The sequence below is a fragment of the Amblyomma mixtum genome, chromosome 7, assembly GCF_055824585.1.
Source record: "Amblyomma mixtum isolate Tamu chromosome 7, ASM5582458v1, whole genome shotgun sequence".
NCBI classification, from domain to species: Eukaryota; Metazoa; Arthropoda; class Arachnida; order Ixodida; family Ixodidae; genus Amblyomma; species Amblyomma mixtum.
Window position 1 is genome coordinate 28,662,878 of NC_143018.1, and position 17,574 is coordinate 28,680,451.

Consider the following 17,574-nt stretch of genomic DNA (forward strand, 5'->3'; position numbering starts at 1 on the left):
TAAGGTCGTGTACCGCGGTTCACCGACTCATTACGGCATTGTTTGCACGATGTGCTGACAAACAGAGAAGGGCAAGAAGAGGGCGCTTCGAGCCCCTTCAGAATTAAATGCTCCTTTGAAATTGGTCTGAGCAGCTTCAAGAGTGTTATGCGTATATATTACAATAGCAGCTGAAACTCAAAGGAAGTTAGGAGTCTATGACTGGATAGAATGTAAGCCAATAGGTCGAAAAAACACCGCAGGTGTCCTAACTAAAAATGCCTTTTGTAAGATCGCCCCTGCAGCCTAACCGAGGCGATCTTTCCTCCTTTCCAAAGGCTTTGCAACCGCACTTAAAACACGAGCAGAGCATAAATACCTTGAACATTGTGACGATCTTTCGCGTGGCCACGATTTGGCCAAGAATGAAGACAGCCTCGTTGTCCGAGTCCGTCTGCCGTTTCGCTTTGGGCGCGTACTTTTTGAGTAGCGCCTCGATTCCCGCGATGTTGCACCTGGGAAGCTTGTTGATCCTCATGTGGTAGCCGGTGCCGAATCGCTGCTTGAGGAAGGTGGGGGAGCCACCGCACCTATAAGGGGAAGCCACCAGAATGTACCACATGAAAGCGCTTTCCGCTTCGCTAGTATTCATGTTCTTGTTTCTTTTATTCCCCCAAGACGAGACGCTATGGTATGCAGGAGGAAAGACAAGTTTTTGTCGATGGAGTATGGTCTGCCTTAACCATCTGACAGTCTCCACCGTACGTACAGGGTGGCGTGGTCGTATCACAAATGGTCACAGCCATATAGATACGGCACCAGTCTTGCGCTTGAACGCCGTACTGAAAGTAGGCACTTAAAGCGAGGTCCATTCGAAAATTAGTATTATGATCCTAGGAGGTTCGTCATCCTAAAACGTAAGAGAAAGAATGCCAACGATGGCACGTTTCATGATCAAAGATTCAACCATCAGTGGGCTAACATGCGCAGCGACATGCGGTGCCCTCTCTCAAATGATCCGCATGAGTGGTGCATTACGATTTACAGGTCTACGGCATCCGCATTATACAAAAAATATTAAACTGTATGCTTTCGACATGTTTTCAGTATTATTTTCACACGGCTTCCACATGAAATGCCCGACGTCATGAGGAGTGCGGGTCGTATGGCGAGCTGTCCATATCTTGTGTTTTCAGAGTCCGAATATTCCGTATCTTCATTCGAGTCATGAAAACAACGTGGAATCCGCACGAAACTGCCCATTGGCTTTAAGTAAAATAGAAATATGAATGCTTAAACATAGAAGATTAAATCGAGTTTAGAGGTCCAAGTTGCGTGGCTTATATAGCCATCGTCGACGTGTCCCACCTGATGCGGCCGTTGGCCATGATGAGTATACGGTCCCCGAGCACGTCGGCCTCGTCCAGGTGCTGCGTCGTGAGGAAGACGGCGCAGCTGCGGCGGATCTTGAGCAGCAGCTCCCACATCTCTCGCCGACCGTCGGGGTCCATGTTGGACGTCGGCTCGTCCATGATGATAACCTGTGGCGCGAAAACGAATGACGTTCAGGAATTGTGAGCACCATTTCTTCGGTGTTTACTAAAACCTGGCATACTCTTCTGACTGAAAAATATTTTTAAGGGCTAAGAGCGCAGCACGTTCGTTCTCTACGCGGGTATCCTACCAAGCGAGCATGCCAGGCGTTTCAGAAGTAATGTGTAGTAATATATTAAGATATATTCAAGTATAAGTATTCAAGTAGATTAAAGTTTTTCAAGTATAAAAACAGCTCCTGAAGCATAATATTATCAGGAAACTGGGGAAATTTTTAAGAGCGTTAGCTCTTACTCATCACGTTTAGAGATTTCGTGGGGTCTGCTACCATCTTGAGATCACAGCGCCATCTGTGGCAGCAACTATAAAACAGCACATCTCGCATTGAGACTTATAGTGCCATCTACAATAGCATTGTAGAAACTACCTGTTGCGTGCCAATGATGGCGTCACGGTCCAATATGGTGGATAGAGGTGGAACTATGTGAGTAGGACGTCAGGGGACAAAATGGCGGCATAGTTTAGCTAACGCTCGTTACTTCAACGTCTTCCAGGCGGTGGCGGCTTTTTTTAATTCATATGCTGTTTAAAATACAGTAAAATTTATCTCTTGCTGGCGAGCGTCTAGTTATTAGAGAGATTTGTACCTTACTTCCTTTGGATAAAACTCGTAAAAAAGGCACCATTCATGCAAAACTTATAGTGCCTGAGTTTGTATTTACCTATTTTTTGGGCGAGAGCTTGGCAGCAAAGACCAAGTGGACCCAATAATGCTGAACACACAACTAGCTTTTTATACGAAACAGCCGCCTTAGTGGAGGGCTCCACTATAATGTGGGCCATCTGTGGCCAATTAAGATTCTTTAACAGCACATATAAAATGACGGACAAGTTGGCAGGGTTATGCCAAATGCGAATAAGATGCGCTCGACCTTAAATTTTCCATTTCAGTTTCGATTTCAGTACGACGCTCTTTTTAAGATGGCAATGTGATAGCAGAGTGTTCTGAATTGATTGCGTACGGATGGAAGTTGATAGATACAGCAGATCCAGAGCACAGCGCAGCGACTGGCAGTTAAACAAGCGTGACGTTCGGCTGAGGTGATGGCCCCGTGGTCTCGAGGTTATGGAGTGTTTTGTCATGTCCATGGAGAGGAGAAAACCCACTCGAGGCCATGGAGTATTTTGACATAAAGTACACTGCAGAGTTCGCTAATGAAACCTGCTTCCTAGTTTCCCAAAACACAGTGGACAGGTTGCCATCTGCCCACCAGGGCAGGTGGGCCGATTGGCAAAAGCTACGGAAAGACAAACATTGGTGAAATCTGAGACTGGGGCCTTTAGGGCTAATGCACTGAACGCCGTCGATGCAGGCAATGCTAGCCAACTTCGTTAGGTCCTCTGTGATACGTATGTTGTACACACCTTCGGTTTTCCGAGGATGGCTAGTGCTGCGCACAAGCGCCGCTGGAGGCCCAGCGAGAGGTCCACGGTTCGCACGTCGCGGTAATCCGACAAGTTCACGTCGTGGACCAAGGTAACAAGCTCGTAACGAACCTTGTGCAGCGGTATCCCCTTCAGCTGCATTGGAAGAGGACATGCGCAATTTGATCTTATGAGTACGTATCACGCGCTCCATACATTATTATTAGTTACAAACTGCCCCCCCCCCTTAAAGAAATAAAAGGAGAATATGTTCATATAAATTTTATACTTTTTATAGGTATTAACGCGATCGCATGAAAGGCCACGTTACGTTGAAAACCCGGCGTTGATGTTGTCGGTGCTGTGGGCGAAAAATTACGAGCTCTACTCTGGCAGATGGTGTCCAGAGAGCAACCTAGAAGGCAGGTGCGACACCTAAGTCACGTGATCTTGTGGCCACAGCCTACCCATCGGGAAAGGTGTCAGATAAATTAATAGGTAGTTTTAGCAGAGCGTTTTACGGCCAGCGGGGGCGGAGCGGGCGAGCGGATACACCAGCGGAGACGCGCGCCAGAAAACAGTTTTAGCCGGGCGGATCGCCCGTCCTCTCGTGCGGACTAGAGTCGAATTGCTCTGCTGCTTCACCCATAGGTCACAATTCGAGTTAGAGTGAAAAGAATATCAGTTAAACCTGCTAATAATGCGCTGAAACTACTTAGTAAGTGTAGATTCTGTGTTTTTATTTATTAATTGGGTAAATGTTGTATTTTAGGTGTGCAAAAGAGGCTGCCATCTTGAATACCCATACACGCTCGCGCGCTGCCTATCGCTCCGCTGGAGAGGGCTTCCCAACGGGCGTAAGCTTCGCCCCGTAAAAACGCTGGCCGGCCCAGCGACGAGCGCATGCGCAGTGGCGTCTGCGCTCCTCCGCTCCTCTCCGCTGGCCGTAAAAACGCTCAGCTAAAACTGTCTAATGACTGGCCGCTCGAGAAGAGCAACCAGGGTCGCACAAGGCCCACCGCTGGGAGCACCTGCCATCGCTTAACCGCTGCACAACTGCGCCAGGAGGGGTATGAGGACTGCCAGGGATCTATCAAGGGAAAGTAGAGAATTACTTCAGCATGTAAGGGAACTAACCTCTTACACCAACGCGTCATACCCTTAAGGCGGAGATTAAGGATTCCCTCCAATTTTTTGTTCAATTTGGTCCTTTCTTTCCTCTTTCAACCTGTATGTTTATTTTCTACTTTTCTTCGTGTGTTCAATGCGGTACGGCGTTGGAGAGAGACGTCTCGAGCAGGTTTCCCATGAGCAGCTCTAGGGACGGAGATAAAGAAGAATGCGAAGGCGTACTATTGCGAAGAACACCAGGTGCTCCTCGACGGTCATTTCGTCGATTAGGATGTTGTACTGGGCGCAGTAGCCGATGCTTTCACGGGCGTCCCGGGTGCAGGTCTTGATGTCGTAGCCGCCCACCAGGACGACGCCCGAGCTGCAGTCCAGGAACCCTGCGTCCAGGAGGGAAAGGGCGTGGTACGATCACGAGTGAGGCAGATGGAAGCAGTGTCTCTAAACAAAACGATTCGTTTTTGAGCCTTGAAAATTCTCCTCTACTGAGGTGCCTCTTAGGGCTGGGTCTGCCCGTCCAATACCTTCGTCAAGTTCACATTTTCTTTTGTGCCTACTGCAGACCAGTGTTAATTCCAAGTAGGGTAGTTTACAGAGTGAACACAAAAGCAACTCCTGCAAAAGTGTGATGCAAAAATCATATGCCCCATTGCCACATAGCGCTAAACAGACACGGACACAGGGAGACAAACAGGACGGGCGCTGTTTAGCGCCCGTCGTTTTGCTGTGTTTATTTAGCGCTATGTGGCAAGTCAACCGTAACCAACTCGCCCAAGCTTCCATTCTGGCAAATCATATGCCATTACTTTTCGTTTGGCTTGCTTTTGAGGCGTGCAGTTGTATTTATTCCTCATCTCTCACGTTTGAAACTTATGATTACAAAACTGTTTTCTGGGATTTCGCTTTTGTAGCTGCCTCTGTTTTCTGATACTGTGCTGCTTTGTCACTGCTTCATGCATTGTCTGAACGGTAGCGTAGGGATCTGTCAAGCTTTCCTCGACAAACTTTCTCCCGTGCCTAAATTGTTGCAGTCCTCGCTTTCCTCGCGCACCTGTCACGGATTGGGGCTTTTTCATTTCGGTTACCACAATGAAATGGTGATGGGGCACCGACTCTGTGCCATCACATTTCGAAGCCTATTACAGATTCACGGCTTCAGTGCTTAGCTGTTCCGTTCTTGTTATAAGGCCTATCGCGCACTGACGCAGTTAGACTCCCTTCAAATGAAAAGAACTCCTCGTTTCGACCGGGCTCCATTCCGTTCCAGCTCCACGTGATTCAAACAAAGAGAACTTTTTTCTGTGCATTGCTGAAGTATGCTGTGATTGTGTCCTATCATGATAAGGTCTGCCAGTATTATTGTGCTTAATTAGCATTTGGACCCATCACTAGCCCTAAAGGCCGTAGGTCCAACCAACTGTGTGCGTACTGGTTTTGAAAGTTAATAAAAAAAATTTTCCTTCTCTTTAGAATCTTAATAATGAATATTGAACTGTACTTCAATCTTACTTTCGAGAAATAACTACATTTAAACCACTAATATGCATCTCCTCACCAGTGATCATATTGAGAAGGGTCGTCTTTCCAGCGCCATTGTGGCCCAGGAGCACGGTGATCTGGTTTTCGAAGACTCGCATGCTCACGTCCTGCACGGCTACCACGCCATCGTAGTCCTGCAACGTCAAAGCCCGTTCTCTTATTAACGTGCGCTGTGCATACGTGCTGGCAAAAATAGCGCATATTGCATCCATTTGTGCGCCAAACGGACGATTAGCGGCCGCGTTTTCCGTTGCGCGCATATGCGACATGCATCGACAGTGTTGCCGTATGGAATTGCATCTGAAAGGTAACTCTTCGACTCCTCGCTTCTTTCTACTGCACATCGAGTTATGCATTTGTCAATGTATGTCTACAATTTGCCTTCACGTTGCTATAGCACTGAATGCGATGTTCTTTCCAGGGCCAACCACTCGTAAGCAGTGAGGTGTGCAGACGATGGGGTGAGCGCCTGTTCACAAAGCTTCTGCTTCGTCCAAACACTTATGGCAGTCATAGACTGACCAATCATGATTCCCAAGGACTAACGGGTCGACCAATCACGAGCACCGCGCCAGATAAATCACATATACTTGATGTTATGCAGATATATGTGCACGAGAAAGTGAGGTGCACAGACAAAGAGGCTGTACAGACAATTACGGCTACACGGCAGTGATGATGAATCACGCATTTGTCAAAAGAGCATTGTAATTTACCTTCTCTATACCAAAACAACGTGACAAAGGGCACCACAAGTGACAGCATATTTAAAACGAAGTACACCAGCCTGCAAGACTATTTCCCCCTCCCTCGTCCGGCCTTTCCTCCTGGCATGGAGAGACCAATATATTACGAGAAAGCAGCAGAAAAAGACCCTTTTTTTAAGAAGTAGACAAAATGGCATTCGTCCGTGACTACTTTTCTCTAGTTTGCCTTTCACGTTCCTTCTCTGTCTTTTATGGTGAACCAGTGTTCGACTGACGTCGACAGTGATAACTAAACCATAGATAACAGCAACAGCATGGTTTGTTGCTCACAATAATAAACAGTATGAGAAATAGACAAGAACAGCTAGACAATCCCGAAGACTTCATACTCCCAACCAGGATAAAACGATTTCACTGGAAGTGCCAGGTACATCTCTGTTGCTAAAAAAGCCATCTGTACCGGTGAATAAGCCAGGAAAACTACTTGTACGTTATTCATTAGTAACCAAGGCCTTCGAGTTGGTCTTTACTACCTGCTCAAAATGGACCAAGTGCCCACTGTCGCGAATTCACCACGTATCGATTTCTTGAATTCCATAGGCACTAGCAAATTTACCTTAGTTTTTCAATGTGGGTAGGCTAGCTTGCATGCTGTGCCAAATATGACTTCTTAGTTTAATTCCTATTTTGGCTCAAATGGGTGAAGCAGCAACATCTGGACATTTTACTTAGTAGGCAGATACAAAAGACGACCCCTGGATTAAGGTAGCCGGAAACGAGCGAAGACCTAGCCATGGCAGAGACCTGTCCTGTCACTTCATTTGTCCGTTTTTTTACGTGCCGGTAATGAGACGCACCGAGAAGGCCGGGTCAATTCGTGGCCAGGCTGAAAAGTCCGCACCTTGCTGACGTTGACGAGGTCGATGGCAGCTAGTTCGTCGGTGGGATCTGGTTCGAAATTGACAAGTTCCTGGGCGGGCCTTGCTGGTACCGTGACGAAAGTCATAGCCGGAACCCAGTAGCTAGCCTGCAAAGACGAGGCACACAAAGGAGCAACCAAACGATTTTGAAACTATACGAATTCCGACCACACTCGCGTGAGCGCACGGGTTATCTCTGCAAAAGAGAACTGCCTGTAGAACGCAGGACTATTGCACTGCATGTAAAACCCCAAAAGGGATGAACAACGCGATCAAAAAACTGAAGTCCGTTTTGAAGTGCAAGGATGAACACAAAAATCGCGATGACTCACGTAGCACCGCACACAAGAATAGCCTTATAAAATTGTTATTTAAGTTATATGTTGCATTGGAACGTTACAATAATGTTAAAACCACCCAATAACATTCGATGTTCTGTCAAAAACATTAATTTAACTTTAAAAGAGAACATTTTCCTGATGCTGCCTTTGAATAACAATACGAGGTTGAAAATAGCACATAACCTTATGTCTGATACAATAAACATTATAGAACACTCAGAATGAATATATAATATATTATGCTAAGCATCGCTAAGTTTCAATCAAAGCTATAAAACATTAAGAATATATTTCAACCATTGGATCCCAGAACATCATCTATTGTTTTACAGTAGATATTTTCCAACTAGCAGTGATTTGTAACTAAATCTTTTAAATTGTGCCTGCAACAGAGTGTATGCAGAGCCCCATTATTTTCTTAGCAAACGTTGCTTATCACCCTTTCGCCAGTATCACTCATGAGATACTCCTGACTCCATCGTATTCGTTCGGAAGCAAGTATGAGTCGCATGTTGTGCCGTGTTGTGGAGCTCACGCGTCGGCATCATTGTTGATTGTTGCAAAGCGTTCATTAATGTTTGGAACTTTCACAACTGGCGGGTGTGCTTATGCGTGCCGGGTGCAAAAATATTCATCAGCGTAGAGAGACGCAGATGGGCACAGTTTTATGAGTTTGTACTCAAGTGACAGTGCTTGACCAACTTATAACAATTTTTTTTTCTGCGGAGCAGCATGGTAAGCACTCACTGGGTTTTGTCTACCTCTCGTGCTACACGCAAAAAAAATTTAAATGGATACTTAAGCTCCGCCTTAAACCTATGACGCGACACCATTAATGGGTTAATTCCCATGTATGCGGAATTGGTCATTCTCTTCACATTCATAGATCCGTGGGAGTCCTCATGCCACTTATGGCGCAGTGGTGCAGCGGTTAAGTATGCTCCACTGCCCGGCAATAGCAAGTGCTGCCATAAGTGACGCTCGTCCGACCCAAGTTGTTGTACCAGCGCAACCTCTCGTGTCCCATCACTGATTGAACTGCCCCGTGCCACGGTGGGTCGTTTTCTCTCAATCCGGTGAGCAGCTTGTGATGACGCCACAAAGCCACGTGACCTAGGTAACCCACCTGCCCTCTACGGCGCTTCTCCGCGTATTTCTCGTGGAATTTTTGCTCGCGGTCAACGACGCAGACAACACAACCGATGAAAACGGTTCATCCGGGATACGAGCTCCTTAACACTGTCGCGTTAAAATTGGGCTTAGAGTTTTATTATTCACGCGTTATACACGTCTTCGCGTTGATTTTAAATCTTTTCCAAAGCACATGTCGGCTGTTTGCCACTCCGCTTTCACGCCGGCTGTTTTCAAACGCCAGTGGACATCTCTTCCTCTTGTCTCTCCTTTCCTTCTTTATACACTAGACACAGGAAAGCCTGTTTCGCTCACACAAGCTTGCCAACATCTACACACGAAGGGTGATTCTGCCTAGGCTGGCCCCGTACGCAGTCCTCCGCGACGTCACCCTATTAGATCACCCGAGGCGCCCCGCCAGGTTGCGAAAATTGTCAAGGCGGATTCCACTCCTCGAGAGGAGGCTACCTAACAGAGGATTATCGTGGGGAAGGCGGAATGAGCCGCTCTCCTTGAGTGAGCACTCACCTTGAAGGGGAACAGGAAGGACTTTGCTATTCCCGGACCTATGGGCAGCACGTTCTCCACGTACCACACGATGGTCACGATGACGCAGTCGGTGACGATACCCACCAGCACGATCTCGGCTAGCGTCACGTTGTCGGGTGTGGCGGCGCGATCGTAGAAGTTGGTCCAGTTAGCACCATTCTCCACTGCGGAGGACGCCACCATTGATGCTCTATGTTTGACATTTGGCCTATCTCACAGACCTTTTTATAAAGCACTAGTACTAGTCTTAGTGTAAAGAACCCTGACCCTATAGCTTGGCATTTATGTTCTACGAGCTGAACCCTTATGCAGGTCAATCGTCACGAAAATAAAGCTGTGAAGACTACCAGCGTTTCTGAATGCTAAAGCCTGTGTGCACGAAGCATTTACTGCGCTGGTGCAAGGGTGGGGAGAATACACGGTCGTATTTTAGCTTTAGTCTGAATCCAGTCACTTCTATCATGTGTTTCCTCCAATGTCAACATGCAGTAGCTACAGTATGTACTGCGGCGACCCGTAGGCACACTGAATGGCAGAAAAGTACAGCGCAGAACAAAGTGGATCATCGCATTATGCTGACCGTGCTGCGTGGCTTGCACAGAGCGTTACGGTTTCAGAAATGTGGTACTAGGGTACCTTACCGCGAGCTGGAGCTTGGCTAGTTCATTCCGCATCATAGTTTTATAATCAGAGCAGCCATAAGGCAGGTCTGTAGCAACTAAAACATAAATACATCTGATATCATGCTTTCTTCAATTTGAATCGCGTTTTAAATTTTATATGCATGGACTTTTCGGCGTTAAATTTGTAAGCCTTATGACAAACTCAGTTCTCAGTTAAGCCTCGTGTATCCCCCTTTTTCTGTCACGCTCCCTTTGGCTGAGTCCCATAACAGCTGTCTTAGGCTACTTTCGATTAGATTCTACATATTAACTTAACTTATTCTGACAGCCACCAGGCATTAACGGACTGATTGAAAGTAATTGGGGAAACTAAATACAAGAATCAATAAAACGATAATGCAATGCCCAAAGATTTAGAACAAAACTGCAGCCACGTGGTAATATCAGTTATGGTTATGAAATGCAAGCTAAAGCGCTCCTGAACTAGTCGTGGTCTTTGATGGCAGCAATATAAAAAGAGGTTTCTTTGTGGTGACGACACTTCAGTTCCAGAATGTCCACTTTACTCGTGACAGGACGTACCGAACTTCTCGAAGCGCTCGAGCACCCTGAAGCTCCAGTGGAGGCTCATGCCGGGAAAGATGGAGGTCCACAGCTTGTGCTTGCGCTGGATGTAGTGGTAGCCCTGGCCGCCGGCGTGCTCGAGCGTCAGGAAGGGCATGACGCAGCTGAACGTCCAGTAGAGCATGGCGCCAGCCACGGCCGTGTGGGCTGCATCGCGCAGGCATTGAAGCAATGCAATTAGGTACCGCGAAGCAGTGGACACATACTCGCTACGAGGACCACCTCAAACGTTTAGACACGCGCTGTTCTACAATCGACTCATTAGCAAAAAACACGGTCGCCTCTTAGGGCTGCTTTCAACAAGTCGTCTTGCCCTTCTCTATTCCTGGCATCACTCCGCCATTGTTATTCGATGAAAACAGTGCAAATGACAAGGGCATTACAAGATTACACAGGACTTATGTAGGCTTGTCAAGTCCTGGTCAATTGCGTTACTTCCATCGCACAAATTCATGCATCTCACTCAGCCGAAGCTTGCAAGTTAGTGCAACCATTTCGGAAAACTTTAAAGGATCTTCAGTGTTGGAAACGAGCTTTCGAGGTCCTATTCAATGATGAACGCTGGAAGGTGCGTTATGTGACTGTTAACTTGAGCGCAACGGCAGCACCTATCCGGCGCCGCCACAAGTGTGAAAACGTCTCATTTAACGTTGTACAGTTCTGTACAGATGTACATAGCAGTTTTACCAGTTGGGAAGAGAGCGAAATTTAACAAGGACACGAATGGAAGAAGAGACACGCAGTAGTCGCAAAATAAATTCTTTAAGAGGACATGAATATATATCTAGTAAATTTCACAGGTTCCCTGTCTTCCTCGCACCAGAGGTGCCCCGCCAGAGGCGGTTTATCTAACTTGAAGACTGAAGCTTGATCTCTGCACCAGGGGTGCCCCGTCAGAGACGCTCTCGTGATGAGTCGAGACGCAGGGGTAAGGCGAATACTTGAAGGTTTATGTACAGATATTTACAGCGTATAGAAGTTTAGACACTCGAGACAAATTAAACGGCAAAAAGAGACAAAACATCAAAAGGCTGGATCTGGCTAATACTAGGGGAGGCCCCTACTCGGCGCAGCCGAAGATGCATAGCATCTCACCTTAGCCCAGAACCTCGCTTCCGGCTCTGGGGCCCAGTTTTAAAGCCCTAAAGGCCCGGCCCACATTCCGTAGCTTTCTAATCAACTTTCTAATCAACTTAAAAAAACATCATTGGTTCATCCAGGGCATGGCCAGCCCTCTAGCTTCCGTAAGGTAGAGCACTCTCTCCACCACAAAATAAAAACACACAAATAGACATTCGTGCCAGCACGTGCGCGAATCGGTACCGCGGGGCGGGGTGGACACCCGTATTTCTTGGCGCGTTCGCGAGCGGCCGCGTTCCAAATAGGAGACGCTTCGCTTGAGCGCCCCCAGCCGCGTTCCGATGACCCCGCGTACACTACCGATCCCTTACATATCTACTCATATACACAACAGGAAAAATGCATTGACAGGCAAGGCAGCTCGTCCAAAAAAAAAATAAAAATACGAAAGTTCTGCACATGACAAGAAATTTAGTTATCAACGCGTGTGTGCAGCTTCATATCCTAGCACACTTTCCCTGCTATTTTTCTGGCATCGCTTTCACGTCGCTGTCAACTTCGCAGTACCGCTGCAATTGGCAAGAGCTCCGATAGCTCCCGATCAATAGGCAGCATACTAAGGTGTGCTATATGCATTTGTCTGACCTGTCTTCATAGTCGCTGCACACACCTTATACTCTCTCAGACCCTGCCCGGGTCACAGAGACAGCAAGCCGTGCAATGTTCGCAGCTTGATCATAAGCTGGCCTGTCGGCAGTCTTTCGTAGCCGGTCAGCTAAAACTTGAGTAAAGCTGCTCCATTCACTGAGGCATTCTTATCCCAATGTATTCTGCTACAGCGAACTGGCAGCTCATTTATTATAAATGCCTGTTATTAACAGAAATTCAGTTATTAGTTCCGTCAGGCGCCACTCTGATGTGGCCAACGCAATGGCGAACACAATGGCAAGCAAGACGAATTTCGAAGCTTGGTCCTCCACGCACAATGGTTGAGGCGTTTATTTTAAACTGACAGCGCATTTGTAACAGCGTAAACGATATGTAAGGTGTTCGTGTGGGAGTATCACTGATCTCTCCACAACATAGATGATCCAGTGCGGCACTTACGGCTCGCGAAGAACAGGGACAGGAATATAGCGTGCATGAGGCACGAACTGCAGAATTCCATGAGGATGACGAAGAGCAGCGACGGGTCACTGAACTGGATGAAGGCCCGTCCTTCCTCGTTCCTCTTCACGCTGACGAAGAGCATCATCAGCGTCACCGTGATGAGGTGCATGAAGAAGCCGCTCACGTAGTGGCTGATCCAGTAGACCCAGTCGTTGAGCCCCATCACGCGCAGCATCTCCTTCAGCCCTGCAGGTTGACGACAAAGAGCGAAACATTATAGGAATGAGGGCAGGACACGACAGAAAACGAGTTCTCTACCCAACCGTAGGCTGCGGCTGTCAGTGCAGGTGCTTGTAAGCGGAGAATCCAAGCCAGCATAGAACTGCTCCTTTACTATTACCGCAGTGAAAGTGGCCAGCAAATGGCTGTCTTCGTCGTATTGACCACGAGAGTCAATTTTATGCGCTAACGTGTACAAAAACTTCTTGATAAAAGCCAATCCACATTTGGTAAAAACCTTACGACGAACTTCCAGACAGCTCCTTCGCACGCCTATAGCACTGCAAGCACTACTACTGGCAGCGCAAACCTGTCGTCCCAGGTGAGAACCTATTAAGGTGGTGTCGTTTACAATGAGTGTTTAAAAAATCGTTATATCTTGTGCAATTTATGTTTCATGAATTTTTCGCTTACTGTGGCAATCCTATAGCTTGGTGCATACAGAGTACAGAAAATAACTTGTTGCGGTGCTCTCTCATTGGGGTGAGTTTATACAGCCGTACATACGGCGAACGACGCTGCAGTTGCATGTTCGGTTCAATTTACTGCCTCATGGCACGATATTCTTGGAACGAAAGAACGTACTTGCTTTTGCAGCCGAGGTTTGGCGGGAAATACGCACCCTTAACATCATGGGGTACGAACCGGTAGCGTATAGGTTTATTAGTCTGAAACAATAGATCCCAAGGGAAGCAAAACATGGATGCCGATGGCAGACGTTTAGGATAAAATAGTTGCGGTGGGCGCAGGACAGGTTTGACTGGAAGCCTACAGGGCACGTCTTCGTCCTGCAGCGGACGTTACCAGGTTGATGATGATGATGATTGCGAGGAGGCGCATCGCTCGCTCACCGGTGGCCCTCTCGTCGCTAAGCCTCGCGACGAACACCGAGAAGGGTATGAGCATGCCGATGCAGAAGCGGGTGAGCACCAGCGCGTAGTTCTTGGTGTCCCGGTACTCGATGTACATCGGGTACGGGAAGCGCTGGAGCTTCACTTTCTCCACCGGGTGCGGGTACCCGAAGCGCTTCGCCTGCAGCTCCAGGTGGCGCTGCTGCAGCGCCCCCACGATGGGAAGCAGCGTGTTCATCTCGGGAAACTGCTCTTGCTCCACGGGGCCCTCGGGTTCCGAGATGAGGAACTGTGCGTAGAGCGCCTGCGCAGAGGAGAGCTAGACATTACGTTTGGGCATCCACAGCGCCTGGATAAGAGCAATTCGTTACCGTTCTTCTCACCGGATGCCGCACATGACTCCTAAGCTATAGAGTTAATGACGTACTCCCTACGGGAGCCATGGTTGCTCGTAGGTCATCCGAGTTGCCACCGAAAGCATCTAATTTAGCAAGCAAAAGTACCGCTGTAGCATGTAGGATACATTTCTGACACAGCAGTTGTATAGAATTTGCTCTATCATAGCATCCATCTTTGAGGCAGGGCAATTATCAGAAAAATTTAATGAGTTAAGGCAGTTTCTTTGTCGTAAACTGCCTGCACGAATACCTATCTCAACAAGTTTGCGAAACACCCGCCCAGTGGCTGGCTGTCTTTTTGGAAAATAAGAGAATATATCCTAAAAAGGTGTTCTGCGTACAAAACAAAGAAACTGAAAAAAAAATGAGTGCACGTGAGCAAGCAACAAACCCCACCAAGCGTGAGGACGGTATGCAAACCGATGGTTTAACAGCAGCAGTCGAGTGCTAGTCTGGCGGGAAAATCGGTTTCTCTTCACTTCATGGACGAGGAGCAGTTACCTTGAGGGACGCTCGGTATATTGCCTTCTCATTACATGCCCATATCAATTCCCATGATTTCGACTAGTGTATCAATTACTAGCGTTTTTTCCCAGACACTCTCTGCTCCTTTCTTTTAATATTACATCTATTTTGATTTCGATAGCTCGCGCACGCTTACCAAATATCACGTAACCGTTCCTGCATTGCGTGCACTGGGGCTTTCTAGTTTCGTCGGCTGTAGGTGCGCCAGTGCTCTGCTCCAAAGTTTTTTTCGGCCCTCACTGTGCAACGACCTGGTGTACGGGACAAACTTTCGTGCGAATGCGCCTGGTGCATGTTGGGTATGCAAAATGTTTTATCTAACCGCACTATTTATTCGTCTTCTGACTACCGGTATCGACCCGAATGTATAGGCAAGCCGGTCAGCATGCAGCGAGTTTTTTTTATTTTTTCTCAATGCAGCGCATAACGCCCTTCGTATACCGCATAATTAGTTGTCAAACTGCGCAGATTCCAAGCCCTTATTTTTCTGAACGATCTCAGCACTTCTTGCGAAGGGGCGCTTTGTACACTATTGAAAATGTGCACCGCTTAATACTGTACCAGATTTACAGCTGAAAATAGATCACATATTTTATCTCCCGCTAACGTGCCGTGTTACAAAGGAAGACAATGCACGTTTCTCTAAGGCCGGTTCAAGCGCTGAGCGGAATTCGGCTATGACATAGCGAAAGTATCCCTGATAACTGCCGCGCAGTAAAGGCACGCAGATTTAGGTATGCTCAGCTAACACCATCTGGAATAAAACAACTCCTATCATGACAAATTTCTCCACTGTCTCGTGAATTCACGTAGTTTTTCGTGCGTCGATTATTCAATCTACTCAGTCGCTGACGACGAAAACGAGCGAAGTTATAGGCATGCACACCTTGGCCTGCTTTCTTGCACTGATTTCAATAAGAATGTGTTTGTGCTAGTAGTCAAAACAATACTTTCTTCAATACACTGGGCAAGAAACGTAACATTACTACGGCGCCAATATATTACTACTGTGAAGATCACCTCGTCATAGAATTTCCGCTAAAAAACAGCGGCCTGTGCCACTAAATATCACATATAAAAGCGCCCTTTGCAGCTTTGCCGCCAGTACAACCCGAAAACATTTTCCTGAGTTTCTGGCATGTTGTTTCAAAAGAGCACAGGCGACATGCACCAAAAAGGTGGTTACGGATAGCCTACTTTCGTGCACAATCTCAGGAGTAGCGGTTAGCAGTGCGCACGATTACAGCTAACGGCAACTCAGGAGGCCGGCAATGGCGGCCATCCAAGTGGCGCCACCTCCTGTGCAAAGTAAGAGCTGCTTTCGTTAAGCGGTCGATAGTACAGCGGCGCAGCAACCATTCCGACTGTTGAGACGTACCTGAAGGTCGTAGGATAGGCGTCCTGCGAAGACCGATACGTGGAGGCTCACTGGCTGGTCGTTCGTGTTATTAGGGTCGACGCCCGAGTAGAGCAGCGCTACCTTGCGGGCTGGTAGCGAACTGTTGGCCGCTAGACGCGCCGCCTTCAGGAGCTGCTGCTCGGTGCCCACCGCTACCACCTGCCGGACGCCCAGCTCGGCCATCGCTGAGCGAGTGAGGAGGTCCAGGTATTTGTTCCTCGGCGCAAAATACACCTGCGTTCATATCAGGCTTGAAATTAGCGCTATGCGTATTCGGGCTGTATGATGCAGGTCAATATTAGCTCGCCGGTGCTAATTCTATGCTGGGTTAGCGAGCTCTGCATGTGGATGACATGTACAGATGAAACACGGGACATCCTATATAAACAGACGACGCTGGAAGGCAATCTTGTGTAGTTCAGTACTGTGTATGATGTCCCCCTGTAGTAGGGACTGTCACTTATTTAGTCGCTATATTGATGCTATACGCGTGATTCAAATCATTCTATCTTCACATCTATCTGGCTACTGGATTAAGTTTGCATTTTACTGCAGCAAAATTTGCATTTTGGAGGTCCTCGGCGTTCCACGGTATTCCTGTAATAGTAGTGTAGCGTTTAGTAACAGTTTCCCCGACGTATCGTATTGCCCCGCGCGAAGAAGACACAGCGAAAGTTGTGCGCGTCTGTCCTCCACATGTGCGCTCACACCCCTCTCAAATCTACTTGAATCACGTGACCGCATATGGCAGCACAATCCCAACAGTGCCACTCGGATAACATTCCATGACCACCAGAAAACCGTGGCGGTTTCTTCTTACGATACCGTAGGAGAATGCCGGCGGCGTTGCCGCTTAAATCAGATAATGTCCAGTCAACGACAAAAGTCTCTGGACTACGTGTTCTTCATACGAAGCCGATAGCTCTGCTATTAACGGGCGGCTGGAGACAACAGTTGTGGAAGTGAAAGTCAATTTTGTTCTTTCAACTCGACAAGGGGGGTCTCCAGCCACCGGCTGATAAAAGAGCTGTCAGCTTCGTTTGAGGAACACGTGGTCCAGAGGCTGACTGTCCCTTGCTGTTGTTTCTATAAAGCTCAATGACCCCACAACTGGAGTCGCGTTGTCCCATTCTGAGAGATGGGGATGGCCCATTTCCATGTTTGCCTCTGTACATATCTGCCCTTTGTTTGCCTGTGTACATATCTGCACCTGGGTGGAGGCCCACTCAGTGGAGGGAAACGAAGCGCAGGTATGAGTCTTCGTACCCCGTTGCTTTCATTCGCGCACTTCGCTTAGGCAAGAAGGCTGGCTCACCGTATTTATGCTGACCATGTCGCGTTGAGTGTTCCAGAACTCGGAGGTGCGGTGTGCCACGTACACGGTGTCCCCTCGGCGCAGGAAGGGCTCCCTG

The 17,574-nt window shown here is 47.8% G+C and overlaps 1 protein-coding gene across 1 annotated transcript in view; it reads right to left on the bottom strand.

Annotated features, from left to right (window-relative positions):
• The window catches only part of LOC149335466 (phospholipid-transporting ATPase ABCA3-like), a 44,408-nt gene extending 31,452 nt beyond the window's left edge, over window positions 1-12,956 (bottom strand). The window contains exons 1-9 of the mRNA XM_089552144.1: window positions 12,708-12,956; window positions 10,479-10,667; window positions 9,253-9,437; window positions 7,234-7,359; window positions 5,642-5,759; window positions 4,312-4,466; window positions 2,959-3,114; window positions 1,348-1,520; window positions 359-569 (exon numbers count right to left, since the gene is read on the bottom strand). Of these exons, the coding sequence (XP_089408270.1) occupies window positions 359-569; window positions 1,348-1,520; window positions 2,959-3,114; window positions 4,312-4,466; window positions 5,642-5,759; window positions 7,234-7,359; window positions 9,253-9,437; window positions 10,479-10,667; window positions 12,708-12,945 (1,551 nt within the window). The 5' untranslated portion in view covers window positions 12,946-12,956. The remainder of the gene's footprint in view (window positions 1-358; window positions 570-1,347; window positions 1,521-2,958; window positions 3,115-4,311; window positions 4,467-5,641; window positions 5,760-7,233; window positions 7,360-9,252; window positions 9,438-10,478; window positions 10,668-12,707) is intronic.
• Window positions 12,957-17,574: the final 4,618 nt, after the last annotated feature.